The sequence below is a fragment of the Parambassis ranga genome, chromosome 22 (assembly GCF_900634625.1).
Source record: "Parambassis ranga chromosome 22, fParRan2.1, whole genome shotgun sequence".
NCBI lineage: Eukaryota > Metazoa > Chordata > Actinopteri > Ambassidae > Parambassis > Parambassis ranga.
The window spans coordinates 8,481,193-8,507,917 of NC_041042.1; the positions used below are offsets into that span (position 1 = coordinate 8,481,193).

The window sequence follows — 26,725 nt, forward strand, 5'->3', positions numbered from 1 at the left end:
ACACCTAAGTCCATATGTAAAAAATGCAATTAAATACTATTTTATGGGTAATTTCTGATCTCAGACACATTCCAAAAATTATTAAATATTATTACAAATACATTACTACTTACTGCATTTTTTTGCATTTTTGTTTGTTTTTGATGATGCATCACATTTGATCATCACAGTTTATTTTAGTATTTCCTCTTTCTGGGGAGTTACAACACTGTAAAGCTTTTTGTACATATCCCTTCACATTGCAATATAGGGCTTATATAACACTTCTCTATTTCCCATATAGTTGCCATGCTTTGTACATTCTTCTCAGCTTTTTGAGGTTGGGTTTCTGGAAGTCCTGCAAGGACAGGAAGGCTTAGTCACCATCAGATTGCTGTGCTGCAAATTACTCTGAATCCTACATTTAGTCCACACTTCAGATGTGCTACTACATTCTGGTACCTTCTGGTCTTCGTCCAAATGAAGGATATCTACCAGGGGAACAATGGAGGGACGGCCATGAGCACACTGGAAAGGCAGCTGACAGGATGACAAGGACACTACCAAGCTGTGGCATTCATCTTTAGTCAGAGTTTCGTTGAATTTGATGGCTCCTGTTTATAATGCATGTTTGAAAATGTCAAAAATGTGAGGTTAATTGTAACAGCAAAAAAAAAATAACACAGGGAAATAATTCATCTTTACCATGGCATGCTAGTGAGGCAAGCACTTTCAGGACAGTTAGAGGCAACGTTCCCCTCACTCTACCTGTTGAGTGAAGTAACTGAAAAGACAGAAGAAATTCTTTTATTGATCAGTAAGCACAGAAGTTCAAACTGTGACCGGACAGGATCCAGCTTACCTCAATCTGCTCTCGGATATACTCCTGATGTGAGAGAAAGCAAAGCACAGGCGTTAACAGCCTCACTAAGGTAAATCACTTTTAAATGAGGGTTTGAAAGTCTTACCTCAACAATAGGCCTGATAACAGATGGTCTCCCCCGCCTCAGCTCATTACTCTCTTTTTCTATAAAGCACAGCGGTGCCTTCCCAACAAACACTTTTGTATCTGCAGTTTGTGGGAAAGCAATTTCCAGGCCCAGACTCCTCAAATGTGCCTGACAAGATCTGCAGGGAGATACAACGATCAGCCATAACATCAAGTTGTCTACCTGCCAAGAACACCCTACAAAAGCTGCAGTTTTGGAGATGCTCCGAGCCAGCTGTCTGGCCATCTCAATCTGACCCTTGCAGAATTTGTTCCAGTTCTTCCACTTGCCCATTTTTTTAAATCAATTTTAGGAGGAAAAAAACATGTTCGACTGAGTTTTTTTCTTGCTTGTTTGTCACATGCCTATCTGTTAATGCCCCTGCGTGTCAGTCAGACTTGTTCTATACTCAATAAATGCTAGCATCTCTTCGTATTTAGCTATGCTCAAACAAACTGGTAGAGTAGAAATCCAACCTCAGCAGTCTTAGCTCATCGTCTGTTATGCTGATCTCAAGAGGTGGCAAAATGGTTGATGAACACAGGCGTCTTTCCCCCAGTGCATCTGGATTGTCTTCATATGAATCTACAACACATCAATACATCAGTTTCCCAATGACAAATTTTTGGTTAAATAATCCTTTATTGTCCACTGTTTTCTTTACCTGCGATTAAATTTTCAAGTCGTACTCTCTCATGTGCAGCATGTTGATCCACCAGCACCAGAAGGTTTCCTGGGTTTTTTAACAGATAATGTAAAAACTTTTAAATACACAATCTGTAAACAACAAAACATATTCAAAGCTTCTGCCCATACCCTCAGTTTCAGTATGTACCACTGGCTCTTCATCTCTTGTATTGATAAGGCAAGCGAGAAACTTTTTATCCACTTGATGAATAACCTACAAGCACAACAGCCTCATAGCATCATTTCATTCCAGGTTGCCAAAATACGAAGAAATGATCAAAGTCAGAGGAAGAAATTGCCTTCATTGATGAAATCATGGCCTTAGAAAAGCGATATGGAAACAGGATGTTGTGGATCTTCACAGCCAGTCCTTCAGCTTGTCCACTAGAAATGTCCACACCAACCTAATGATGCATACAAAAACAAAGAAATAGATTTTAATTACCTTAAACATCATTAAGTACAAACATCTCAAACAAGAATACAAATGTAAAAAATGTTACCATAGGAGGGCGGACAAACACAGGATTTTTCCATTTTGAGTACAGTAAAGAGAGTGAGTTTGAGCTCTCGCCATCATCATCTGTAAGGAGAAACCACATGACGTGACCACAAACATAAACTTTGCGTACATTGTGTGTGTTGGGCCCTTACACTCTACACTCTGATATGTGTGTGAAATACCTTTATAGTCACTGCCTGAGCTAATCACTCTTTCTGGCCTGGGTTTAGGCAGGAAAGGCAAAACTAGATCCAACTGAAAAGGGTAACACCTGTATTCCATCCCTACATTTCAAGAAACAGGGACATGAATGTACAGTCTAAGCCTGCACTCTATCCACAGGAGAACACAACATTTCTAAAATGACGGGCAGATTTTCTGTGTTATTAGTGTGACAGTGGTGGAAATTTGCATGTATCACGTCTGTAAACTCACCCATTTCAGAGATGACACTAACTGCCATGTTGGTGACATCAGACGTACAGCAAACATTTGTCTCCTCTGCAGCTGGATCCTCATATCTGCTGAGCCCTGTCACTCTGTTGACATAGACTGTCTTTCCAACAGATGTGTCATAGTGATGAAGCCAGTCACTTGCTGCGGTTTCCTTTACCTCCTCAGGATTTGCATTGACTTCTGAGACTAGCTGAAGCTTTGGTGCGGTGTCACAGGAATTGTCATTATTGTTGCTATCTTGGATACCATTGTTATTACTCCTGGGATAGGTATTATTCTTTGTAGTAGTCACGGACATGTTTAGCAACACTGCTGAGTCTTCTATTCTGTGTTGTTTCAAATTAGGTTTACCTCCACTTTGAGCTATGGCTGGTTGTAGCTTAATGGGGCTGACTGAGAGGGCTGGTGGACTTTCTGTTTCTTGTTTTTCCTGTGTTTGTGAAACACTCTCATCTTGTATATCTTTTGGGAAAACTGATGCACTCTGAGGCTTCAAAATAATCCTGTCTTCCTGAGAAACTCTAGTGTTTTTTAAACAATCCTTCTGATATTTGAATTTCAGTCCATGAGGTTTAACATATAGTCTTCTAAACTTGTCAAGAGATCCAGATGCTTTATATGTTGACAATTTCTCACAAGAAACTATTCTGGGAACCTTTGAGGGGACACTAGAAGTTGATTCTCCTCTCTGAAATGATCTGTCCCATCCATCATCCAGTGAGATTTTGCGTTTTGAGGTTTTTTCTTCACATTTTGCTGCTAAATCCTCTTGGAGTGATGCTGCATTGGTTTGGGAAAGGTCATGTGTCTGCAGACTCTCATGTATGTATGGATCAGACAGACTGATCTTTCTGTTACTTCCAAAAGTTTGTCCAAATCTGCCTGTACATTGGTTGTCACTATGTATTATCTGATTACAGCCTAAATCAAGTTGAGCTTTCTGGTGGTGCCTGTGCAGAGAAGTGGCATTGCAGGTTGAGGCAGTGTGATTACCTGTCTGAGGTAACATGTTTATGTGTCTATCTTTGGAAAGTACACACTCTGGTTCAAATGACATTTGTACAAGTTCAGACTCTTCCCCAGCTTTAGTTAATGTTGCCTCTTTTTCTTCATTAACATTATTATGTAATGCAGACTGCACTGTATCCATATCACATGGTGTTTTGTCTCTGCATTCTTCCCTTGCACATGTTTCACTGTGCATCTTTTCCAACTCATTTGCATGTGTCTGTTTTTGTTTTGACTGTTCAGACTCTGCTGCATTGCACTCATTCAGGACAGATTCAGGACTTTTATCTGTGCACGTTCGATGAACAGATTCAGATGCCAGCTTCATTCCAACACTACAATCCAGTGTAGAAGTAGCGGACTGGCCACCTGTTTGATTACTATTGTTTGCTTCCTCTGTTCTGTCAGCGAAGAATTTTTTTGGAGATACACAGCCATTCAAGTCATCCTGAGAAAAAACAGACACCAAGTTCTCCCTGTTTAGGAAAGCCTTCACTGCTTCTTCAATACAGAGTAAAATGCTGTCCCAGTCTTTGAACTCTATGAGAGTTTTAGCAGGCTCAAGACAGATGTCATACTCTGAATAGGAGCATTTGATATTGACGATGTACACTCCATACATCTCTTGGCTTCGCTTGTGCTTTGGACTTCTGATTACAGAGTGCCCATCTGGACTGTCGCTTTTCTGGTTCGAACAGCTCAGTCTGCGCAGGAGAAAGTTCAGCAACTTGTGGAGTCTTGTTTTCAGTAGCAGTCTTTCATTTACATATAGGAACTGTAAGCTGTTATTGTAGTGTCCTTCTCGGCCAAGGTAACCAATCACTTCAAACTGTCTGTGCTTGAAGTTGATCTCTCCTAGTTTCTCTGCTCGCTCAAGGCTGTGTATCTGAACAAATCTGTGATAGGTGCTTCTGGCTTTCGGAAGCTGCACCATCATGGCTCCTGTGCAGTCATTCCTCAGAGTGAAGGACACAGAGGGATGCATCAGTGAAATAGCCTCCACTCTATGTCGGATCCTCTCACCCTCCAGCACAGGATCGGCCCTCTTCCTCCGGACTGGCATGTTATGGAAGAAGTTACATATGATGACAGTCGTCCCTGCAGATGGTCGGGTAGCCTCTGCTTCGAAGACATCCAAGCCTTTACCGCCTTTGAAAATTTTGACGTGTGTTTTCACTGATGATTTGGTCCGAGATGAGATCTCAACAAGTGTGGCTAAAGAAATTATACTTGCCAAAGCTTCTCCTCTGAAACCGTACCATTTGAGGTTATCCAAGTCTCCAAGAGAGCTGCACTTGCTCGTGTGATATCTATTTCCCACACACTCCATGTCCTCAGCACTCATCCCAGCACCGTTGTCGATTACCTGAACTTTAAATGCCTCCATGTCCATCCTGACTCCCACACACGTTGCCCCGGCATCAATGCTGTTTAGAATCAGCTCCTCCACGCACTGTTGAAGGGTGGGAATGGCAACACCGGAACGCAGTTTACCCTGAACCTCTCTAGGTAAACACTTAATCATGACGACCATTTAATTCTGCTGTTTTTGGAAGTTGAGTCATTTACTTGTTAGAATCGACTGCAAAGTACAAAAATAGTTGCTCGTCGCTAACATGCTAACGTATATAATGCTAGCTAGTTTCACTAGTTCCAACGAAAACCCTTGAGCAAACATGTCAAAAGTCGAGCTTCACAATACATTGAAACGTGATAAAAAATTATACTAAAACACATATGCCAACAATAGCTCAGCTACTGTTTACAGTCAACGAGCTACAGAAGAAGACCTTACCCATGTACTGCTAACAGAATAAGCGAATACTGCCATCGTCTGGTGTGACGGATCTAACTACAGCTGCGTTCAAATTACGTCGGAGTTTACCTTTAATACACAGTCAAACAAACGCTCTGGTGACACGAGAATGTCCACAAAAATGTCTGGTAAAGTTAACACCACTTACATACATGCTATGTAACAAATACCAGTGGTCAGACTCCTAATTGTTTGGCTAAACAGGGTGCTTTCATATGAAAATCTGATTTCCGAATGTCCGCCAAACGCATCATTCCCACTGCCTTCTTGTTGTTACGGGGCAGCTTGGTATGTTTACCACCACCTACTGTACGAAGTGTGCTATTTCAGACCCGGGCAAAAATCCACATTAACTACATTAATATATATATCTATAATTAATGTACCCATCCATATTAAACCACAACGTTAAAAATATCAGCTGTCATCAATTTTGCCATAAAGACATAACACACAATGACCACAGTGATCTATTTAAGGCAGTTTTCACAATTTTGTAATCATGTTCCTACAACAACCGGCTTGTTTAGGTGCTACACAAGACAAAAAGTATTTCAATAAGTATTTTACCCTTTTATCAGGCTCTTTAGAATTGTTTTTGTTTGTTTTGTTTTTATGCAGGCAGATGATGCCTGCAGCAACCACACCTATAAAATATTTTACAACTGGCTGTAAAATACGGAAACATCCACTTATATTTGTTGCAATAAAACTCAAACAATGTGAACCCTGTTAAATGAACTCCCCATTTATTACTGTAAATACATATTTTGTGGATGTTAATGACACATTACACACGTTTTTCATTTGAGTCATTCAAATGTTAAAATCCAACCAATAAAAAAAAATCTAAATAAATAAGATATCTGCTTATTATTATTATTATTAGTGTCACTATCACAGGCACAGTCCAAATGTTATTTCATTTTACAATGTTAAAAGAAGAGTGTTCTAGGCTGTCAACCGTCTTCTCGTTGTTGAACTCTGCCTTTGTTATATGTGACTTTGGGCTCCCAGTGGATCTCAGCCATTCTTGCATTTCTTTCACCTTGCCACGCGGACCTTGTAGCTGACCCTGAACTGTTCCTGCTCCAGTATTTTGGACCCAGCCTACCAGGCCAAGTTTCTTCGCTTCAGCCTGGAAAATGACACTGATAGTTATAATGGTGAACATGGCAGACAGGGATGACATAGATGAGAAGTCATACAAATAGGTAAAACTATACAGAAAGCCTTATAATAAGTGAGCCTCAGAAGCTATGACACTGTTGGACAGACTGCTTATCATTAAAAACTACATTGACTACCAGCAAAAGTCAGTCATGCTTAGCTAATGAGGGAAGCAGACCAATGTCAAACTCACTTGAGTGTACTTCCGAAAAAATACACCTTGCACTCTGCCAAAAATTTCATAATCCACTGAAATTAGGTCTTCATTGGACATATTGGACCTAAAAACAGAGAAACAAGAGAGTCCTTTGGTGCCGCATCGCCTGTGCTACAAACCCATCATGCATTGCAGGCACTACGTTTTGGCTAAAAGCTATGCTAACACAATATAATAATTTAATACTTAACTGTCTTAACTACATATAATACGTATTAGACAATAAGCTAACTGTCGTTCATGTAAATTACCTGAATGTTATTGGGAAGCCTTGACACGATCCCTCGGCTCCGAACGATGTCGAGTTTAAAACATCCGGGACTACACTACCGGAAGTGATGATTTTAACTGACCAATCAAAGGATAGCTTAGAAACTTGGTTTCTAGGCAACAAACGTAAACGCAGCTGTGTCGCATCAGATAATGATAAAGACATTTATACGAAGATAAAGTAAATGTATGAAAGTTTACCGAACTCTTGGCCAATTGCGTTAACAACCGATTAAGTATCCACACTGGTAAGTAAATAGGAGCTTCATTTTGAGTTTTTTTTTAATTGTATTATTTTGTTAACGACTAGCCTATTAGTCAGGTATTGCAAGTATTTTATTTTCTAATCCTCTCACCCCAGTAATGTAGCCTATAATACTTCTCTTGCATGTTTTCTTGTAAGGCTAGGTGTTTAGTATTCTGCAAAGTGCTGACCTGTAAATTACATTGACTTTAAGCCTTATTTTAGTTTCTGCTTGTTTACAGTATAGAAAACATCTAAGACAACATCTAGGACAGAGGCTGAATCTATGGAACAGCAGCACAACACGATCAGAATCAGTAACACTTGATTAAATCCAGGGGGAAATTGCTTATGCATTGCTTAAATATGCAAAGGCAATACAACACTGCAGGAAAAAGACATGGTAATGTCTACAGCCATGCACAGCATGGTGTTGTGTCTAATAGGAAAGCAGATGCTGCTGATGACCCCCCATTTCCAACCAAGCCTGTTATCCACAGACCTCTCAGGATGCAAATCTTGCGTGATTTTGAAAAAATGACTGTTTCAACACGTCCAGGAGATCCACAGTTCAGCCACTCAAAGGAAGATTCACACAGAGTGCCTGGTTCAGATCTGCAGATGAGTAGAGAAATTCATGAAAAAAAGCTCATGCTACAGGAGAAGCTCTGGAAGGTTGAAGAACAAATAAGACAAAAAATCCAGAGGGACAGAGCTGCAGGTGACGACCAAAAGACTAGAGAGGACAGGCCTGAGAGAAACAGGGACATGTTGATGCAGGATAGAGGACAAAGAGATTTTAAACAAGTGAAGAAAAGACAAGAGCAGCAGACTGAGGATTATATGAGCACTATACATGAAGAGACCTATCCGACCATAAAGACCAAAGAGCAAGAAGTAAGTGTGGAACTGAACCCATCAAGATGGCACAATGTTAAAGAGCATAGCAGAAGAAAAAGAGAGAATGAAAGGGATGATGTCATTTGGAGAGAAGCAGAGAAAACAAAACACAACAAACAAAGTAAGGCCTCTGTGAGGGATAGAGGTCAGACACAGGAAAAGATATATGGAGAAGGAACACATCTGGAGACTGACTGCTCAGTTAGTGAACAAGACACCCCTCTGAAGATGGCCACAGAACACCACAGAGGAAAACCTCTCGAGTCTAATCCTGTTCAACGTAGCGGACCACAGCAAGCTGAATTTGAACTCCTCGATAGCACAGTTGTCAGTATCCAGAGTCTTCCTTGCAAAATTTGCAGCAGAATGTTTGTAAGAGAAAGATTGGAGAGGCATGTCCAAATCTGTAAAAAGTTGAAACAGTCGCATCGTCAAGTCTACAACTCCTACGCTCATAGGACCAAGGGGTCAGATCTGGGGGAGTTCTTAAAAACTCACACAAGAAGTGAGACACCAAATGTAAGTATAGGTGTCACCACAGGCTGAAACTCACATTTAATTACTTTGTAATACATGTCTAAATACACAAGAACCTGACACTGTTTTAACATCTTTTTGTCCAGGACATAAAGACAAAAAAACGAAACTACAAGGGAAACATAAGCAATCTACACCGGAGCCAACTCCCAGCTGGCACCCTAAAGTCAAAGCAACTCAAGTAAGCTGACCCAAACAAGCAACAGACGCTCAGGTGTCACCAAAGTCACCCATGATCTAGTTACTGTCTATGTCTCATTTAGTCACTTGGTAGAAGAAGTTTGTAAATCTGCTGTTGTGTCAATGTTCATATCTGAGATTGTTAAATAGAAATACCTACAGTACACACAAGTAATGAAATACAGCTATTGGTTTTATTTATGGCTTGTACGCAAAATATAAAGCAACAGTAAATATTTCACCCAAGGTACAACATTGTCATAGTTGCATTCATTCTAGCTTCAATGGCTTTGTAAAATACAGTGCTGCATTTACTGCATGAAATGCTGCCAGTGTTACCCTGTTGACATCTGACAGCTCATCTGACCACGAGTTATGGGTTAGGGATTTTACACAAATATAAGACACACAATAAACACACCCAACAGACATTAAAAAAGATGCAGTTACATATTTGGTTTCACAAATGACAAACAAAATGGCTTAGGTACCAAAGGCAGACAAAAAAGTAAAAAAAAAATGATATTATAGCTGCAAGGTCAGCTATATTATAAATCTTTTAAAGGCCACATGAGAAAACTTTTCAAGTGTTCACATAAAGAAAACACAACTACATGTGCTGCAAGAATTCAAGGTTAAAGACAGTAAGAAGAAAAATAACCTACTTGTTTAAAAAATGAATCAGTAGTTTGGTGTTTCACACAAATGCTCTTAATATGACACTACAGCATGCAATTGAAAATAGATGTTTGCATGAGATAATTTAGATATGCTTGCTAAAATGTGTGATAAATATGAAAAAGTTAAGAGGCTGTATTGTATTAGGCACTTTTCAAAACACCTGAAATTAAAATTTTTTCAAAGTTATGCAATAATAAAGTTCTGTTTTCACATTGGAAGATGATGCCAACACATCTTCATATCTCACTACTTAAAAAAAGAAAACAACTTTGGATACATTAGGAAACTGTTTCCTATTTGGTTAAGCTGATCTAAACTGGTGTATTATAAATACTAAAGTCTGAGGGACTAAAGCCTCAACGCTGACCTCACCAAGAGTCAACAATAACACCACCAATATGTAGGCTTCACATTGCGGTGTAACATTGTGATCAGACTGTCCCTCGCAGTTGCTGTCAAGGTCTGATGCTTCATGTTGAATCCAGCCAACATTTCAGTCTCTGGAGAAATTAGATCACCGCACCCAGGTGAACAAGTGTGCAACGTGTTATACATTATGCAATAAAATGTAATCATGCTACTCAGCACTCTGTTAAACATACTATAATGTAACCATTGAGTGGGAATGAGGACACCGTCTCTGCTGCACCTCTAACCGAACCTCTACCTCCCTACAAACCAGCAAGTTTTGACACTTCTCGTAACAATCCCATAACCACGACATGCAGGTCTCACACGCTGGCACCAGCTGATCGGCCTCCGTGATGTGTGAATCCGCCTCTTCTTCCTCCTCCCCCTCCATCCCCAGGCACAGGATCAGAGCGATGGTTTCCATTATTGTCACATCCAGCTTCCTGCAGCGCTAAACGATTGAATGCTGCCCAGAGCTTCTCATTCTCCTTCTGCTGCTCCTGGACCTAGAGACAGATACAATACATGCTAGCGGTTATTAAAGCATATTGATTACAGTCTGCTCCAAAGTGGATGGATTTAGAAGCAAAAAAAAAATCACCTGCTTTTCAAGCATCTGAATCCGCATCTCTTGACTGGCGATTGTCTCTTGCAGCTGCAAAACATGATCTACTGTCAATTTGCCATTATAGAGTACACTTAATATCTTATGATGTACACTGCTGAGTGTGTACAATTGATACCTGTGCCACCTCACTACTTGCTTTGCAGCATGCACCCGATTCTCCTTTTCGGCAGATGGCACCCTCTCCCAATCCATTGATTTTATTGCAGCTCATTCGCTTAGTCTGTAGAGCCAACAGAGATAAAAGTCTGAATGGAATGGATACATTTAACTGAAATATTCCTTGATGTGGAAATTCTGCAGTATTCATGGTATTACCGATAGGTCTTTTTTACTGACTGCTGCTGCCGCGGCCTTAAGCTCTCTCAGTTCCTCATATGGTAGAGTTACGCTCTCAGAAATAGAAGGGAGGTCAGGAGTAGACAGCTCCGAGTCTTCAGGCATCGGGATGAACTCAGCGTCCTCAAGCTCCTGTTGGCGGAGAACCTCTCTCAATTAGTGACTGCATTTTAATTTGTGATTCAAACTATGACACACCGTTGACAGGAACAAACCTTTCTAAGCCACAGAGGGCAGGAGCTGTCCCCGGTCTGATTTGTCATTGACATCATTGGGGTCTCCATCAAGCAATCCGTGTTAACCTCCATTGTACCACCAAGACCCCTGTCACGACACTCTGTCTCTGAACCAGGTTCTATGTCCAGATCTACTGTAGATCTTGAAGCTTCATGACCCAGCCCTAAACATACACACACAAGGAGAAATGCACATTTACCACCAATCAGTCCACATGAACCTATACACAAATCTGACAAAAACTGCCTTTACCACTACCAATAGAAAGGCCACTGCTGTTTGAGCGGATGGTCTTTGAGTTGAGCACTTTTTCTATAACAAAAGAAAAATATATAAATAAAATATTTTTGTTATTTTATATGTTGTAATGTCTGTAGTGTGTATTGATTCTGATGACTGACCCATTATAATAATGGTGTGCCAGCCACGACAAGAAAGGTCTGGCACATGGTGGAGTGAACCAAAGATGGGTCTTGGCATGGCAGGACAAACCTCTGAACCAAATCCCTTATCAGCAGGCATCCCAAGTCTCCCATTTCCTGCGTTTCCCCATGCGAAAATCTGATTGTCTGCAGGTTAAAAAAAATCCAGATATACCCACTGAAGTCACAGAATATAAAACTATAATGTATTTAATATTGTTGCCACACCTGGACTACATGTACTGTTCTTACCTTCAGTGGCTGCAATAGTGAACCCATCTCCACAAGACACTTTGGTCACTGTCTTCCCTCCAAATGGTCCGACTAGGACCTGGACACTTTGGTGTTTCTTGAAGTTCTTCACCCCCAGCTGCCCGTACTTATTGCAGCCAAAGGTGATCAGACGACCACGTTCTGCAAAACCAGACATCATGCATCATACATGAAATAACACCTCCTTGAAATTGTGATATTTTCCACTTTGTTTTCCACGAGTGTTTTTGTTGTACCATCAATGGCAGCTGTGTGGGTCTTCCCTGGAGCAATGACCTGGATCTTAAAGTGTGACAGCTGTTTTACCAAGGTCAGCGTGGTGATGTATGGGATTCCCTGGTAACCCTGGTGTATTGTACATAAAAACAGAGAAGCTTATGAACATACCTTCATCAGTGTAAGGCTGTTATTATAGTACTTTAACTATAACCAAGTACCTCTCCAGGGTGGTGTTTAAGACCAGAGATTCCTTGATTCAGCCCCAGCCTGTTAAATTCATTGTTTCCACATGCCAGGACTTTACCAGTCTCTGTCAAAAAGAAGGTTCCATCACTGCCACAGAACACAGAGGAGATGGTGGCACCTTTAGGAATCTCTACCTAGAAAAAAAACCGACATTAGACACAGAGCTACCTTCAGTCTTAGGGGCTCCTGTTTGGGTTTAGCCATGTCAGAAAAAAAGAGTCTTACTTGCATTGGCGAAGAGAAGTCATCCTCACATTCCAGGCCAAGACGCCCTGAGGCAGGAGAAAAAACAGAAGAGAGGAGTTAAGGAGGAAATTTGGCTGGGAATATTCACTGTATTTAATTATTTAAGAGTTACTGTCTCCACCTGGTGGCTACAATTATAAAAACAAAAGCAAACTCACAAACGCCGGCAAACATTAGCTCAAAACAACCACACGTACATACCATATTCTCCACAGCCCCACGAGTAAATGTCCCCACTCTGAGTCAGCACCACCACGTGGTTGTCTCCACATGAAACCTGGCGGACATGCCGCTCCTCGAAAAACTCCAGAAGCACTGGCTCCAAAATCTCCATCCCCATCTCGCCCTCCACACCGATGCAGCCATAATAATCAGACCCAAACATGTACATCTGGTCCTCATCTGAAATGGAAGTAGCACAATTTTTAGTTGAAAATGAATTTCTTGAATTTCTGTTTTAGCTTTCTACACTCACCAGTGACACAGGCAGTAAAGTCAGCCCCACAGGCCACCTGTCGAATGGCCTTGCCTTGGAGTTTCTCCACCTTCTTTGGCTGTCGGTATGATGCCTGGTCTCCATGACCCAGCTGGCCCACCATCTTGGCACCACCTTGGACATTCTGAGAATTGACAAAGCTCTTTGGAGTCCAGGACAACAACAAGTGGATGCTGTACTTCTGATTGATCAATTAGTTCTTACAGCCCAGGTATACAGCTCCTTTTCCACCGTCACCACTGCAAAGTGGCTCTCTCCTGCACACACATGTTGGGCACTGCTGCCCCCTTTGAATGTGTCCATTTTCTGAGGGGTAAACTTCCCTCCACCCCAGAAATACACCTCTCTCGAGCGAGTAGTAACCACAGCAACAGGTGTCTCAGTCGCTGTACTTAGCCTATGGTACATATATGGCAACAGACCAGTTACACTCTGCATAACAATTATTAAGGACAGTCGGATCATAGCTGTCAACTTACTTTGGTTTCTTCATTGCTGAATTCAGCAGAGCAACTCTCTCTTCAAGCTCCCTGTTGCAGAGTGAAGATATTAAGTGATGAAATGAAACTAAGAGAATTTCTTACTAAAGAAACATTCTTACGGTCGACAGCAAAAGATGAATGGCAGCTCTAGAATCTGCTCGGCTGTGGGCCTCTTTGCAGGATCCTGCACCACAAAAAGATTGCAAGAATAGTTAATCAAAGACTTGCTTAACAGACAGTATTATACACTCTTAATTATTCCTCTCACTCACCTGATCCAGACACTCATACACCAGCTTTATCAGTGCAGATGAATAAACATCTGAGTTCACTTCCATAGTCCAGTTGCCCTGGACTATTTTTACACAGAGGTTCAGTGGGTTCTGCACAGACATAAATGGCGTGAGTGATACAATTTCAGAAGTTTCAAATGTTTCATTACTCTGAAGCTGGCAAACCTACCGTTGCATCAAAGGTTCTTGTGAGAGTTAATACTTCAAAAAGTACACAGCCCATAGCCCAGATGTCAGATTTGAAGTTGTACTTCGCTCCCTGGCATAATTCAGGTGACATGTAATATGGAGTTCCCACACACTGCATGTACAAGGGAAGGAAAGGTGTATAACGAAAAATTAGTGAAAATGACAAATTGTGCCAGCAATCATAATCATGGACAAAATTAAGACATACAGTATATCAAAGGTTAAGAGCCTCAATGGCTCAATGATCTAGACAAATATTTTCATGCATTTGTTTTCATTCAACTTGAGTCATTTTAAAAAGTCACTCATAATGCTGCTTGTGTCTGACCCAGGAAAGTTCTCAGATATTTACAGTGGCTTCTTGGCGTAAAACAACCTTATTTTGAAATACTACTGTTAGTTTACAAAGCATTAAATGGTTTAGACACAAAATGTATTCCTCTCAGTTTATCTGACTATCTTGCTTTTTGTTCTCTGAATTAAAGTAAACATGGTGAAGCCACACCATTCTGTGTTCTCTATGTGCCTGGAACAAACTGCTGCAACTCTTGGTTGTTTTAGAACAACTAAAACTAAAGGTGTAAAATGTAAGAGATGAGATAAGATAATCCTTTATTAGTATCCCCCTGTTTGTCTTGTTGTTTGTCTTTTTAAACCTCAAAATGTTTGCTATGACACTGCATCACCTTTACACCAAAGTCAACAGATGGAACAGATGATTTAACAGCTTTACTCGACCATATCTTCTGATCAAACTGTTGGGAGTCACAACTTACAGTCTCTGCCATTGAAAACTCAGAGTCAAGCTTCTTTGCAAGGCCGTAGTCTCCCAACTTAATGAGGTCAGTCTTGGTCAGGAAAATGTTGAGAGTTTTTATATCTCTGCAAGAAAAAAAATAGAGTTTATCTTAAAGGTCATTGTTTAAACATTATCTGGCTTGCATGTACCTTTGATAAGAGCACGAACATCCTACCTGTGCAAGATCCCTGCCTTGTGAATGTGGGCCACAGCTGAAGCGATTTGGTACAAATACCATATGACCACCTAAAGACACACATTACAGATTAAGACAAGATTTTTTTTTTTAAAATTAACAACCAGAAAGGGTGTCCTCTTACTTCCTCAGTGAAGAGTTTTCCCTTCTGTTGGTTGATTTTATCATACAGATTTCCTCCTGCGAGGACAAGGCTCATTTAGCACAGCATCCAAACTATCAATCAAATCTTCAGCGTGTGTTTTTTTTACCATTGCAATACTCCAACTCAATGAGCAGAGTGTTTTTATCCATAAAGTGATTGAAGTAGGCAATGATGTTGTTGTGCTCTAGCATGGACAGGATGCTTATTTCGTTCATGACATCTCTGCGTTCCTTTTCTGAGAGCGAGTTCAGGTCCACCTCCTTCCATACCACCAGAGAGTTGTCCTATAGAAGTGAAAGGAGTGGGTGAAATGCACAGGTAGTGCTGTGATAGCTAGCTCTTTGCTGGACAGAAAGACAGGAAACGTGACCAATAATCAACAATAATCAGCAGGGGTGCCCTTTTCCTGCAGACAGGTAAGGCTATAATAGATGGTGAGGAAGCAAGATAGGCATGAGAAAGTCATTTATCTTGCTCTCACGCAAGAATTTCTCACATTCAAGAATGTGAAGACAGAGGAACAGAGAGCAATTCAGGCAAGTTGGCACATACTATTTCACTTAGGAGACAGAATGTAGTCCTTTAAGCAAGTCATTTATCCTGGTAAAGTTACATCATATGATATTTTACTACAACTGTGTTTCTGCGCTGCAGGAACTCTGATAACAAAGGGAGAATGTGTTCGTGCATAAACTGTCCGTGTGTTGTTAACATACCTCTGTTCTTCTGTACAGAGTTGCTTCACCAAACGCCCCCCTCCCGAGGATCCGGATAGGAATGTAGTGCAGCTTCTCCTCTTCGCCATTAAACGTGCTTGTAGCTGATCGCTCACTGACCACAGACCCGCCGCCCAAATCCGAATTTAGCGAGTCAAAGTGTCTCTCGTAGTCCTCCAGTGACATTTCTGTTTACGGACTTGTTAGCCAGTGATGGAAATAACCCGAACAGGCCTAACGTCAACTCTCTGAAAGACTTCTACAAACCCGTGCAGACACCTATCATGTTAGCCTCGTCGGCTAACAAAAACACCTGCTAAAGTGCAGCAAATGCAGCTAAGCTGCCACAAAGATAGGTGTAGCATACAATGACAGAAACAAACAACGTACGTAGCAAAGTGCGTGCAACTGTAGTAGTTGCACTCGTGTCAAGTACGCCCCATTAAAAATAAGGACGTTCGGCCAGATTTTCTCCTTAATTTCAAAATAAAAGTTTTATTTTTATACACAATGTGAGGGCTTTTATTATGAAAGAGCATTGAGCTCATTTCCGAGATTATTACTCGTCTATTGTGTCCGTCAGCTTGACGTTGCTAGAAAGTTAGCAAGACGAAAGTATAGCGCGGCGTTGTCTGGCACGATCTAATGCAGAGCTGTATGTGTTATTGCGCTTAAAGAGTTTTAGTGGGTCTGCGTTAACAAATACACACGTAATGTGTGTTTAAAATGAGCTGGCCTTGGAAACAGACAACAACACACCGACAACTCCACCATCCTTGCTTCAGCTCAAACCCGGAAACTGCCAAACACGACTCACATTGCTCAAAACTCAATCATATGTTTTATGAATAATTTCTGTCAAAACATTTGTGGATGAAAATATGATATGTATAAAAGCAGTGGAAAACGCTGATGGGTATTTGTATATATTCAATAATTTTTTTTATTTTTGAAATGTTTTTCTTCTTTCTCCGTCAATGATCGCATTTTGGAGGCCTTAACATGCTCAAAAACTCACCAAACTTGGTAGAAAAATTCATTCGCCCAAAAAAATGTTGTAATTTGCAGACTTTTGAAACGCACGTGGGAAATGGCTCTATAGCGCCCCCTAACGCCCCCTCTGGCCGGTTTGACACAGGATAATGAAAATTGGCACATATAAGTGTCACCCCCAGACGCACAAAAAAGTCTTTTTAACCTTTTTTTTGACAGAATTTGTGCTTTAGAGTCACAATTCTGTGACAAACAGATTACCCATGAATCTGGTGCCCTCAACCTGCTCAAACCTGGAATGGCTCTCATGGTAGACAGAGGTTTACAGGCCAGCCTTCCTCTCTGGCAGGCCTCAAATGTCTTCATCTGAGGTTAGGGAGACCCAGGCTGTAGCACTTCTAATGGTGCATGTAGAGCACTCCATTCACAAAGTCAAAGAGCACACCCTACAGGTTTTTGTGAGCATCAATCAGTTGTACACGGTGGCTCGTCTCCTCACAAACTATGGTAAAGGCTTGGGCAAAGAAGCCTGAGGTCTGAGGACTTCCAACAGTAAAGGCAACCACACTGTATATTTATAGACTTACATAAAGGCACTGCATATAGGTTTTTCAGCCAGGTGGCATTACATATAACATACATGCACAATATGTATGATATGTGCAGTGCCCTGATGAGGAATGTCTGAGTGAAAACTTGATATGCAGTGCCTTTATAAAAGATCAGTAAAATAATAATATATAATAGTCTACAGAAAGCGAAAGTGAGTGTGTCGCCATGTCAAGTTTTGGTTTCTACTGCAGACCACTTCTAAAAAAGTAGGCAGAAGCAAATTTTTATGTTAATAAACATTCTCATTTTTCTTGTCATATGTGCAAGTTCTAAACCACGGGAACTGAAAATTCCTAGTATAAGGAAAATAAAATCACATGAGCAGACCATAGTGTTCACTTATTTCACATTTATTTCCTTATGTGTCACTTTATGTCAAATCAATTCTTTGCATTAAAAATATTTTAATCAGTTTCTTTCCTTGATGAAGCTCAATGACTTTGAAAAAGGTTTAGTATTTGCCACCACACACACATATCCCTTGTATGTTATAATAAGACAAAGAAACAAAGAAAGGTTATACTGATAGATGGACAGACACTCATTCTCATACACCTGCTACTTTTTTACAGTCCAAGCACGGAGAAGCAGTCTGGTCTTGCTTTTTGTGCTTTCTTTACACTCTGTGAACTGTAGGAACCTTGAAACAACAAAGAAAAGACACACAATAAACACCCATTCTCCAAACAATTGAGCCTATATGTATCTTTCTCCAGTTAAATATGTCCTCAGCTGGCTCTCCTCAGTTGTCCCTCTTTTAGATTCCATAGTCATATCTCTGAGATCGAGCCTGACCAATTCCTTTCAGGTTCATGGACAGGTGAGGGCAGGGATGTAAACTGACAGGTTTGCGTTGTGGCTCTGGCTCTTTGCCACCGAAGCACCATACAGCAGCTAACAATACATTATAAATTATATAGTATCTTCAGGTGTGGTATGGCCACTGTTGACGAATAGACTGTAGTGCAACATTATTTTAAGGAAGGAACATTTTTATTAATCGACACTGTAACAGTACCAATGCTCACTCAGCATAAGGATGAATAAACCACAACTAATCATGTGTTGATTTCACAACATGTGAATTGTGGTCTGGGCTGGGTACAGTCTGGGCTTGTATAAAGACAGGGTACTGTGTGTTAGAATAGCAGCAGTCAGTCGCCAAGAGGTCACACATATCCAATCAGTCCCAATCTACTCTGCAGAAGTGTAAGTAGTCACTATATAAAGATTGTCTATTGTGTCTTTTAATTTTCGATGACATTTTCTTTAACATAATATTAAACACGATTAGATTAACTATGGGGAAAAAAGTATTTTAACATGAATTTTACACATTTCCAGTGCTGCTATTGGATAAACAGAACAATTTCACAATGTCACTTTTAATAGACAACTGTCAGATAAAAGGAATGATGTGATCATTTTTAATATTTATTTATTTGGTGAAGCAGCTTTCTATTAGTGCGCTAGAAGAGATTTTTTATCCACATCATGTGTAAATATGCATAGTCAATGTTATTAAATGCAAATTTCAGTCATGTGAACTTCAGTGAAAAAATGCTCATTGACTGTTATGATTTTTTTAATATTTTTTTTAACACAGGAACCCATCATGTCCCAGTATATCACTCAGCTCGAAGTGTCTCTGAATGACACCCAGGAGACTAAGTTCCGTGACCAGGGCTTCAGCAAAATTGATGTTAATCTGAACAAAGGAGCTAAAGGAAACAACATCTATCTGTGGTACAAAAGAGGCAGTGGCTGTCCAGGAGTCACAAGGATTCAGCTTTCATTCACTGATGACATGGGCAAGGGTCTGAGAGAGGCAGGGTACCACAGGGTCGACAAAAACCTCAATACAGGCTCAGGAGGAGACAACATCTATCTGTGGTACTTTAAAGGTACCTCCCATTACGACATTCCCATTGAGGACATCCATGTCTCTACAGAAGAGCCAGATGAAGCCCAGAGGTTCCAGCTGGGCTATGAGAAGCTGGCCTGTGACCTGAACAGAAATGCTGGAGGGAACTGGATCTTCCTGTGGGTGAAGAGACTGGAACCAACATACATCTGTGACCTCATTGCTACTGATAGCTTTGACGTGGACAGCAGCCACTTCCAGCAGGGCTACATCCGAGTGGATGAAAACACCAACAGAGGTGCAGGAGGCTCCTACATCTACATCTGGTATCGTCTCACCACAGATCAGCAGAAGGCCCTCAGAGATCTGCAAGTTTCTATCAATGATGACGAGTATCAGAGCTTTCAGAATCAGCAGTATAAACCAGTGAACATGAATCTCAATGAGGGTACTCTAGGAAAAAACGTGTTCCTGTGGTACAAGGCCGATGACTGCAGCTTCAGCCCCATCAAGGCTGTCACTGTGATGGTCAACACAGCAGCTGCAGAGTCATATGAGAGAGCAGGGGTCCAGGTCATCAGAAAAAATCTCAATGAAGGCACCAAAGGCAGGAGTGAGTACCTGTGTTTTTATAGCTGAGAGTCATTATGGAGACTCAACTGAGCATGCTCACTAAGGAGAAATGGAAATGAATAAAAAGAAAATACACTTTAATCAGTTTGGTGATTGTTTTACATATAACTGAGAAATAATGGTGAAATGTTTAAATCACTTTAATCACTGTTTAATCACACTCTATTTTCTGATCATGATGAATTTCTCCTGTTCAATAAATTCTCATTTGCATCCAAAAAAAAACTTTGTCTCCTTTGTCAAACTTTGCTTTTTATTGTTTTATTTTTTTGTTACATGTAACATGTCTTCCCACCATAACACAGCAAGCAAAGGTCAGCTTGTGATAATTAAGTGGGCCTTTTGTGTTCACTGTGAGCCCACATCAAAATATGTATCAGGATGTTTGTGCAGTCAGAGTTGGTCCAGTGGTCTTCTGCTGTATTTACAGGTGATTACGTGTTATGAACACTATCTGCTGCAGGTACAGAACTTCCCTGAGTGTACAATAGTAAAATACTTCAACTTCTGAGCAATGCATTACAACACAACATCAACTTGCTCCCTACCAAATATCAATATGAGCCCTCATCATAGAGGTGAAGCAGTTTCAGATAATTCTGAGCGATCATTGACAGTAACAACTATGGACAAAGCATAGACCACATATAAAAGATGGACGCAGCCATCAACCTGCTAGCAATTAGTTTGTGAACTCCTATTTTGAAGCCTTGATTTCTTTACTTCCTGGTTGCTATCTTGACATTTTGGAGCCAGAAGTAACCATATTTGGAAACAAGAGGGCGGCGCTTTCATCATGTTGTGATGTGCTATGGTGTGTATGTGCTCACTGATTAAGTGCAGTAGCCAAAAACACGTCACTATAGCCCTCATCAAGTACAGGGCAGGAACCACTGCAAAGAAAAACAAAAATACAGAAACATAAAAACATCACAGTATCCCATCAAAAAGGAAAACAAACAATTGAAAATTATGCAAATATGTGTGTGTGGTTTGTGGCAGAGGCGCTGCATACCATTCTCCAAAAAAGCACATACAGTTTTAACACACAAAGAGTTTTGAGGTGCATTTTAAACATTATGTTATGTCCTTATTTTTTAACCCCAAACTGAGAGAAACACAGAAACACATCCAGCACCATCATAATGAACACCGGGGCTCCCCAAGGATGTGTGCTGAGCCCCCTCCTCTTCACTCTGCTGACCCATGACTGCACGCCAACACACAACACCAACATCTTTGTGAAGTTTGCGGACGACACAACTGTGGTGGGTCTCATCTCCGGTGGAGATGAAACATACTACAGGAATAAGACAAAGGAGATGGTTGTGGACTACAGGAGAGCACACAGTCAGCACTCCCCTCTGACCATCGACGGTGCTGCTGTGGAGCAGGTGAGCAGCACCAAGTTCCTGGGTGTGCACATCACTGAGGACCTCTCCTGGACTAACAACACTGCATCCCTGACCAAGAAGGCACAGCAGCGCCTCTACTTCCTCCGCAAGCTCAAAAGAGCCAGAGCCCCTCCCTCCATCCTGTGCACCTTCTACAGAGGGGCTGTTGAGAGCATCCTGTCCAGCTGCATCACTGTGTGGTACGGAGCCTGCACCGCCACCTGCAGGAAGACGCTTCATCGCATAGTGAGAGCAGCTGAGAGGATCACCGGCGTCCCTCTCCCCTCCCTCCAAGACCTCTACGACAGCCGTCTCACCCGAAAGGCCCTCCGCATCACAGGAGACCCCACCCACCCTTCACACCGCTTCTTCAGTCTGCTGCCATCAGGAAAGAGACTGCGCAGCCTCCGGGCCAGGACCAGCAGACTGAGGGACAGCTTCATCCACCAGGCTGTCAGGAAGCTGAACTCTCTCCCTGCTGTGCCCCACTTTCTCCCCCTTCCCTGACACCACCCCCCACCCCCTACCCCTACCACCATCCCCTCACCCCTACCACCACCCAAGATAGGAACTCTTTGTACCAGCCACTTTACCAAAGGAACTCTGTGCACCAGTCACTTTTTACCCTGTCATGTCACACCAGTCTCATATAAGCTGCTATAACTTAAACTATTCCTGGACTGTTTACATTAGGCCAACCGCACTGTCTTGCACCATTGCATCTTTTGCACTCTCATACCAGTCTCAATAAGCTGTTATAAGTTAAACCATTCCTGTTTATATTATGCCAACTGCACTGACTTGCACTATACATCTTTTGCACTCTTACTGCATTGTGCCTTCATTATGTGCCTTGTATTTTGTGTGTGCCTCATTGTAGGTACATTTTTTACACTTTATATTTATCTTTAGTTTTTAGTTACATGTTATATGTTGCGGAGTGAAGAGTAACGCAATTTCGATTCTCTGTATGTCCAGCACATATAGCAGAGTTGACAATAAAGCTGACTTGACTTGAGAGACAGTTTACAATGGTGAGTCACAACAGCTGGATATTAGAAACACAAGAGAACAGCAGTGGCTGCAGTCTCAAAGACCGTACAGTAGGTGGCGGTATAGACACAGTGCAATCTACTTCTCCAGGCTGGCTTTGAACACAGCTAACAACCCAATTCAGCAAGGAAAATACAGTCACTATAAGAACAGAAAAAAAGGTGGTTTAACATGAAGCGAACACATGATGCCCCCTTCACATTTCTGACTGCCCCCTCATACATGCCTGTCTAGAACCGGCCCTTCATCCACTCAGATGTAGCCCTACTGGAAGTGGCTGCTGTCCACACTTTAAAGTGTGGTCATAAAGTAATTCATCTGTTTAGTGTTAATAGTGTTAGTGGTAATTATAGTCATTGTTTTTTTTCTGTAGATATTTCACTGCTCCCCCAACCACCTTCACTCATGGTGCAAATCCTCTATTCAGGGACTGAGGCATCAGTTTCCTCATACTTGAGTAGTGCTTACTTAACATAACTCACACTTTTTATCTAATCTGAACTGATATTTTATAGTACACCAAACTAATTATTTTTGACTTAACTATACTGAAGTTTGTTGATGAAGATTCTCAGTCATCCAGGTCATCACACGTAGAGAAGGTTGAAGCAAGGCGTCTGGACCTGTAGAGTTTTCTAGAAGACGTTTCGCTGCTCATCCAAGCAGCTTCATCAGTTCTAACTGTTTGGTGGGGAAACATGGTTTATATGTGGTTACAGACCTCAGTGGGTGGGTCTGGGTAAAACTTAAAAAACTTAAAAAACAATAGCACTAAATGTTTCCATACTTACCTGTGATGTTCTGGCTGACTGGGCCAGGTGTGTCTAACGACTGGCTAACGACTATGAAACTGCCGGAGGGGGACTGGTTGACAGCCCTTTGTTCTTACTGTGAGTATGTGCAAACTTCCTGGGAATGGATGGAATCACTGCATTGTATGTGGTAGAAAGATGATGTCTGAGGCCTCCACCTCTTTTAAGGGAAGGTTTTTCCAGCTTAACATAGATGGCTTCCTTGACTCCTCTTTCATACCACCTTTCCTCCCTGTCTAAAATGTGAACGCTGTTGTCCTCAAAGGAGTGTCCTTTGTCTTTGAGGTGGAGGTGAACAGCTGAGTCTTGTCCTGAGGAGGTGGCTCTCCTGTGCTGAGCCATTCTTCTGTGGAGTGGTTGTTTAGTTTCTCCAATGTACAGATCAGAGCATTCCTCACTGCACTGGACTGCATATATCACATTGCTGTGTTTCTCCCTGGGAATCTTATCCTTCGGGTGAACCGGTCTCTGTCTTAGTGTTGTCATAGGTTTGAAATGGACCGGTATGTCATGGTTGTTGAAGATCCTGCAGAGTTTCTCTGATACTCCTGACACATATGGAATGGAGATGTTCTTTCTCCACCTGGTGTCGTCCTTCTTCTTGTTGTTGGGGGGTCTTGTTTTTGTGGCTTTGATGAGTGCCCACTTCGGGTAGCCACATGTTTGCAGGGCCTTCCTGATGTGGTGTTGCTCCTTCTTCTTCCCCTCTGAGCTGGTGGGTACAGTTTGTGCTCTGTGCTGCAGGGTCCTGATGACTCCCAGTTTGTGTTCCAGTGGGTGGTGTGAATCAAACAACAGGTACTGGTCCGTGTGTGTGGGTTTCCTGTACACTTCCACATTGAGGCTCCTGTCCTCCTCAATATGTACTGTGCAGTCCAAGAAGGCCAGATTGTTGTCCTTGGTGTCCTCGCGAGTGAACTTGATGTTGTTATCCACTGCGTTGATGTGTTCTGTGAACTGTTCCACTTCGTTGGTCTTGATTTTGACCCAGGTGTCATCCACATATCTAAACCAGTGGGTGGGGGTGGTTCCAGGATAGGAACTCAGGGCTCTTCTCTCCACTTCTTCCATGTAGAGGTTGGCCACAATAGGAGACACAGGTGATCCCATCGCACAGCTGTGCTTCTGTCTGTAAAAGTTCCCATTGTACTGGAAATAAGTGGTGGTCAGGCAGAGGTCCAGCAGGTCACAGATGTGGTCTGGCGTTAGGTTGGTTCTCTCCTTGAGTGTGCTGTCTTGTGTGAGGCACGTCCTTACCATCTCTGTGGCTTCTGATGTAGGGATGCAGGTGAACAAGGAGGTGACATCAAATGAGACAACACAACAATGACATGAACCTGCTTTAACAAGAATAGAATAATAACAAGAAGCAATATTAGTAGTAATCCACCAAATAGTGTCAAGAGCTCTTATCCTTATCATGAGCCCTACAATAACTGTGCTTTGTAGGACATTGTGATATATTAGGATAGTCACTAAAACAGGAAAGAAAAAACCCAGAGTCTGTGTGAGGAGTGAAAGAAACACAAATGACCACAAAATATTTGTTAAAAATGGCAAGGGCATTGGAAGAAACACAAAGCCATGAGTACCATCTTCATGATTTTTGTGTTTGGAACTGGGAGAAAATGACCTGACTGATTCAAATCAACCTGATCTCACAGAAATACATGACATACGCACGGATTGTTAACACTGCATTACATGGTACCGACACGAAATGTGGTAAAATTACCCAACACTGATTGTGGTTTGGCCTCATAACATAGGGGCAGTTAAAAAACTGTCATGTGTGAACTGTGATAGCAGTTGCTTATTGATCGGAGCCTTCTTCCCATAGTGCATCTTGGGGCCCTGTATTCCACAGGTAAGTGACAAGCATGGTCCCACCTCCATGTGATGTCAAAAAACACATCAGGCCAGGCCATTATTTCCCTTGCTCCAAGGTCCAGTTGGTCAGCATCAACCCCTGCCTTTCGAGAGGCTATCGTGAGGTACAGCTTGTGTGTTTGTGTCTGTGTGTGTTTGGTGGTGTGGTTGTTGTTTTTACTCAAGGGGAGAGACGGACATTTTGTGTCCATTGTCAGGAAGGTTTCATTAAGGCTGAATTAAGGCTGTTTGTTTTTTGTTATGCTCAGTGCGGTGGCTTTAGCTTAGATTAGCTTCAAAGCCACTTTCAAAGGATATCATATATCCAGTCTAAGGTCTATATAGCTGCAAGACATACATTTTATTCTGTTACATCAAAGACAAAAACACAGAGTGAGCAACATAATTTAATTTTTCACAGCAGTTTGATAATTCAGTCAAATGCAGCCTCATTTCAAGCAGCTGACAATTCTCCCAAAAAGAAATTGTGTTCAGCTCTATGAGACTTGAAGATAACCTGACATGCTCCGGACTGCATGCCAACTTATTTTAGCAGGGTCTGCAGATTTATATCCATCATTACTGGAAAGTTACATGGTGGAGGTTACATGTACAGATGTCTCTTCTCTTTTCTGATTTGAAAAGGCACTTTCATTAGAAATGTTGGGGAAGGAAGTGTCCTAGGAGAAGGAAGTCTTGACGCCCCTGCAACCCGGCCTTAGATAAACAGTTTGAAGATGGACGCATGGACGGACATCAGAGGTGGATTTGACACACTGATTTGTGAACTGGACTTTGAAGAGCATCCTCCATGCCAATTCACCTGGCAACAAAAAAATAATAAATGCACCTCCATCTGCGGACAACAAACCCAAAGTGTGTAGCCCCAATCCTTGTCAATAAGAGAGATAAGTGGACCACATTCACTTGCTATCTGGGAAATACGTAGATTTTAAATGATTTTGCACCATTAACCAATTATTATGAATTTTATAATATTTATGACCTTAATGTCAGAATGACAATGAAAAGTTTCACTTCCCTCTTCTGAGAAATATTACAGACAAAAATATTTCACCCACCATTGAGGGCCAGGGTCTTCTATTAACAACATATAACAGCAAGTAGCCCCCTAAACCTCAGAGGGCACTAGAATCTATGCAGTTCATGGATTTTGTGTGGTACAGAGCATGTGTCTGTGTCTGTGTGTTTGGTTGCGTGGTTGTTGTTTTTACTCATGACAACAGACAACAACCTTGCCCTGAACACGAGCAAGACCAAGGAGGTCATTGTGGACTTTAGGAGATCCAGGAGGATGGCACTCATCCCTCTCCTCATCCATGGGGAGGAGGTGGAGTGGGTGGACAACATCAAGTTCCTGGGCATTCACATCACATCTGACCTGTCTTGGTCCCTGCACACACCTGGTGAAGAAGGCCCAACAAAGGCTCTTCTTCCTCAGGAAGCTCAGGAGGCCTGGACTCTCCTCTCAGTTTCTGACAAACTTCTACAGGGCCACAATAGA

At 41.7% G+C, this 26,725-nt stretch overlaps 5 protein-coding genes across 7 annotated transcripts; 2 read left to right on the top strand and 3 right to left on the bottom strand.

Moving 5' to 3' along the window:
- Positions 1-156: 156 nt before the first annotated feature.
- Positions 157-5,405, bottom strand: mlh3 (mutL homolog 3 (E. coli)). Of its 2 annotated transcripts, XM_028396251.1 has the most exons (12): positions 2,593-5,405; positions 2,340-2,441; positions 2,159-2,238; positions 1,955-2,059; positions 1,785-1,869; positions 1,633-1,701; positions 1,445-1,553; positions 948-1,107; positions 842-865; positions 685-763; positions 442-593; positions 157-337 (listed from the first exon to the last, which is right to left on the bottom strand). In XM_028396251.1, exons 1-12 carry the CDS (start codon positions 5,153-5,155, stop codon positions 269-271), a joined length of 3,597 nt encoding a protein of 1,198 aa, XP_028252052.1. In that variant the 5' UTR covers positions 5,156-5,405; the 3' UTR covers positions 157-268. The 2 variants fall into 2 exon arrangements, with proteins under 2 accessions (XP_028252052.1, XP_028252051.1); XM_028396250.1 differs by lacking the exon at positions 2,340-2,441.
- Positions 5,406-6,164: 759 nt separating this feature from the next.
- Positions 6,165-7,139, bottom strand: acyp1 (acylphosphatase 1, erythrocyte (common) type). Its single transcript, XM_028396261.1, has 3 exons — positions 7,076-7,139; positions 6,801-6,888; positions 6,165-6,575 (listed from the first exon to the last, which is right to left on the bottom strand). The coding sequence occupies exons 2-3, from the start codon at positions 6,879-6,881 to the stop codon at positions 6,360-6,362; spliced, it is 297 nt and encodes a 98-aa protein (XP_028252062.1). The 5' UTR covers positions 6,882-6,888; positions 7,076-7,139; the 3' UTR covers positions 6,165-6,359.
- Positions 7,140-7,875: 736 nt separating this feature from the next.
- Positions 7,876-8,960, top strand: LOC114427779 (zinc finger C2HC domain-containing protein 1C-like). The gene is made up of 2 exons (XM_028395995.1): positions 7,876-8,757; positions 8,862-8,960. The coding sequence occupies exons 1-2, from the start codon at positions 7,876-7,878 to the stop codon at positions 8,958-8,960; spliced, it is 981 nt and encodes a 326-aa protein (XP_028251796.1).
- A 212-nt stretch (positions 8,961-9,172) lies between these two features.
- Positions 9,173-16,399, bottom strand: nek9 (NIMA related kinase 9). 2 transcript variants are annotated; one of them, XM_028396254.1, is made up of 23 exons: positions 15,971-16,399; positions 15,361-15,538; positions 15,234-15,289; positions 15,089-15,159; positions 14,891-14,996; positions 14,095-14,226; positions 13,905-14,015; positions 13,752-13,816; positions 13,630-13,680; positions 13,355-13,547; positions 13,130-13,274; positions 12,856-13,056; positions 12,634-12,680; positions 12,381-12,542; positions 12,180-12,288; positions 11,923-12,084; positions 11,650-11,817; positions 11,507-11,560; positions 11,227-11,411; positions 10,991-11,143; positions 10,791-10,895; positions 10,649-10,702; positions 9,173-10,553 (listed from the first exon to the last, which is right to left on the bottom strand). In XM_028396254.1, exons 1-23 carry the CDS (start codon positions 16,154-16,156, stop codon positions 10,368-10,370), a joined length of 2,880 nt encoding a protein of 959 aa, XP_028252055.1. In that variant the 5' UTR covers positions 16,157-16,399; the 3' UTR covers positions 9,173-10,367. The 2 variants fall into 2 exon arrangements, with proteins under 2 accessions (XP_028252055.1, XP_028252054.1); XM_028396253.1 differs by having other exon boundaries at positions 11,501-11,560.
- Positions 16,400-18,669: 2,270 nt separating this feature from the next.
- LOC114427986 (uncharacterized) lies at positions 18,670-20,282 on the top strand. Its single transcript, XM_028396259.1, has 2 exons — positions 18,670-18,784; positions 19,182-20,282. Exon 2 carries the CDS (start codon positions 19,191-19,193, stop codon positions 20,076-20,078), a length of 888 nt encoding a protein of 295 aa, XP_028252060.1. The 5' UTR covers positions 18,670-18,784; positions 19,182-19,190; the 3' UTR covers positions 20,079-20,282.
- Positions 20,283-26,725: the final 6,443 nt, after the last annotated feature.

What these genes read in the sequence shown, in the direction of transcription:
- LOC114427986 (XM_028396259.1), top strand. Translation starts at nt 19,191, where the DNA reads ATGTCCCAGTATATCACTCAGCTCGAAGTGTCTCTGAATGACACCCAG.
- mlh3 (XM_028396251.1), bottom strand. Translation starts at nt 5,155, where the DNA reads ATGGTCGTCATGATTAAGTGTTTACCTAGAGAGGTTCAGGGTAAACTG. An exon ending in CCATGATTTCATCAATGAAG is followed by an intron (nt 1,870 to 1,954) that starts GCAATTTCTTCC and finishes TTGTGCTTGTAG; the next exon opens with GTTATTCATCAAGTGGATAA. An exon ending in TTATCAGGCCTATTGTTGAG is followed by an intron (nt 866 to 947) that starts GTAAGACTTTCA and finishes CTCTCACATCAG; the next exon opens with GAGTATATCCGAGAGCAGAT.
- LOC114427779 (XM_028395995.1), top strand. Translation starts at nt 7,876, where the DNA reads ATGACTGTTTCAACACGTCCAGGAGATCCACAGTTCAGCCACTCAAAG. An exon ending in CAAGAAGTGAGACACCAAAT is followed by an intron (nt 8,758 to 8,861) that starts GTAAGTATAGGT and finishes CTTTTTGTCCAG; the next exon opens with GACATAAAGACAAAAAAACG.
- acyp1 (XM_028396261.1), bottom strand. Translation starts at nt 6,881, where the DNA reads ATGTCCAATGAAGACCTAATTTCAGTGGATTATGAAATTTTTGGCAGA. An exon ending in TTTTTCGGAAGTACACTCAA is followed by an intron (nt 6,576 to 6,800) that starts GTGAGTTTGACA and finishes GTCATTTTCCAG; the next exon opens with GCTGAAGCGAAGAAACTTGG.
- nek9 (XM_028396253.1), bottom strand. Translation starts at nt 16,156, where the DNA reads ATGTCACTGGAGGACTACGAGAGACACTTTGACTCGCTAAATTCGGAT. An exon ending in TGAGTTGGAGTATTGCAATG is followed by an intron (nt 15,290 to 15,360) that starts GTAAAAAAAACA and finishes TTGTCCTCGCAG; the next exon opens with GAGGAAATCTGTATGATAAA. An exon ending in AGGAGCTGTATACCTGGGCT is followed by an intron (nt 13,275 to 13,354) that starts GTAAGAACTAAT and finishes GTCAATTCTCAG; the next exon opens with AATGTCCAAGGTGGTGCCAA.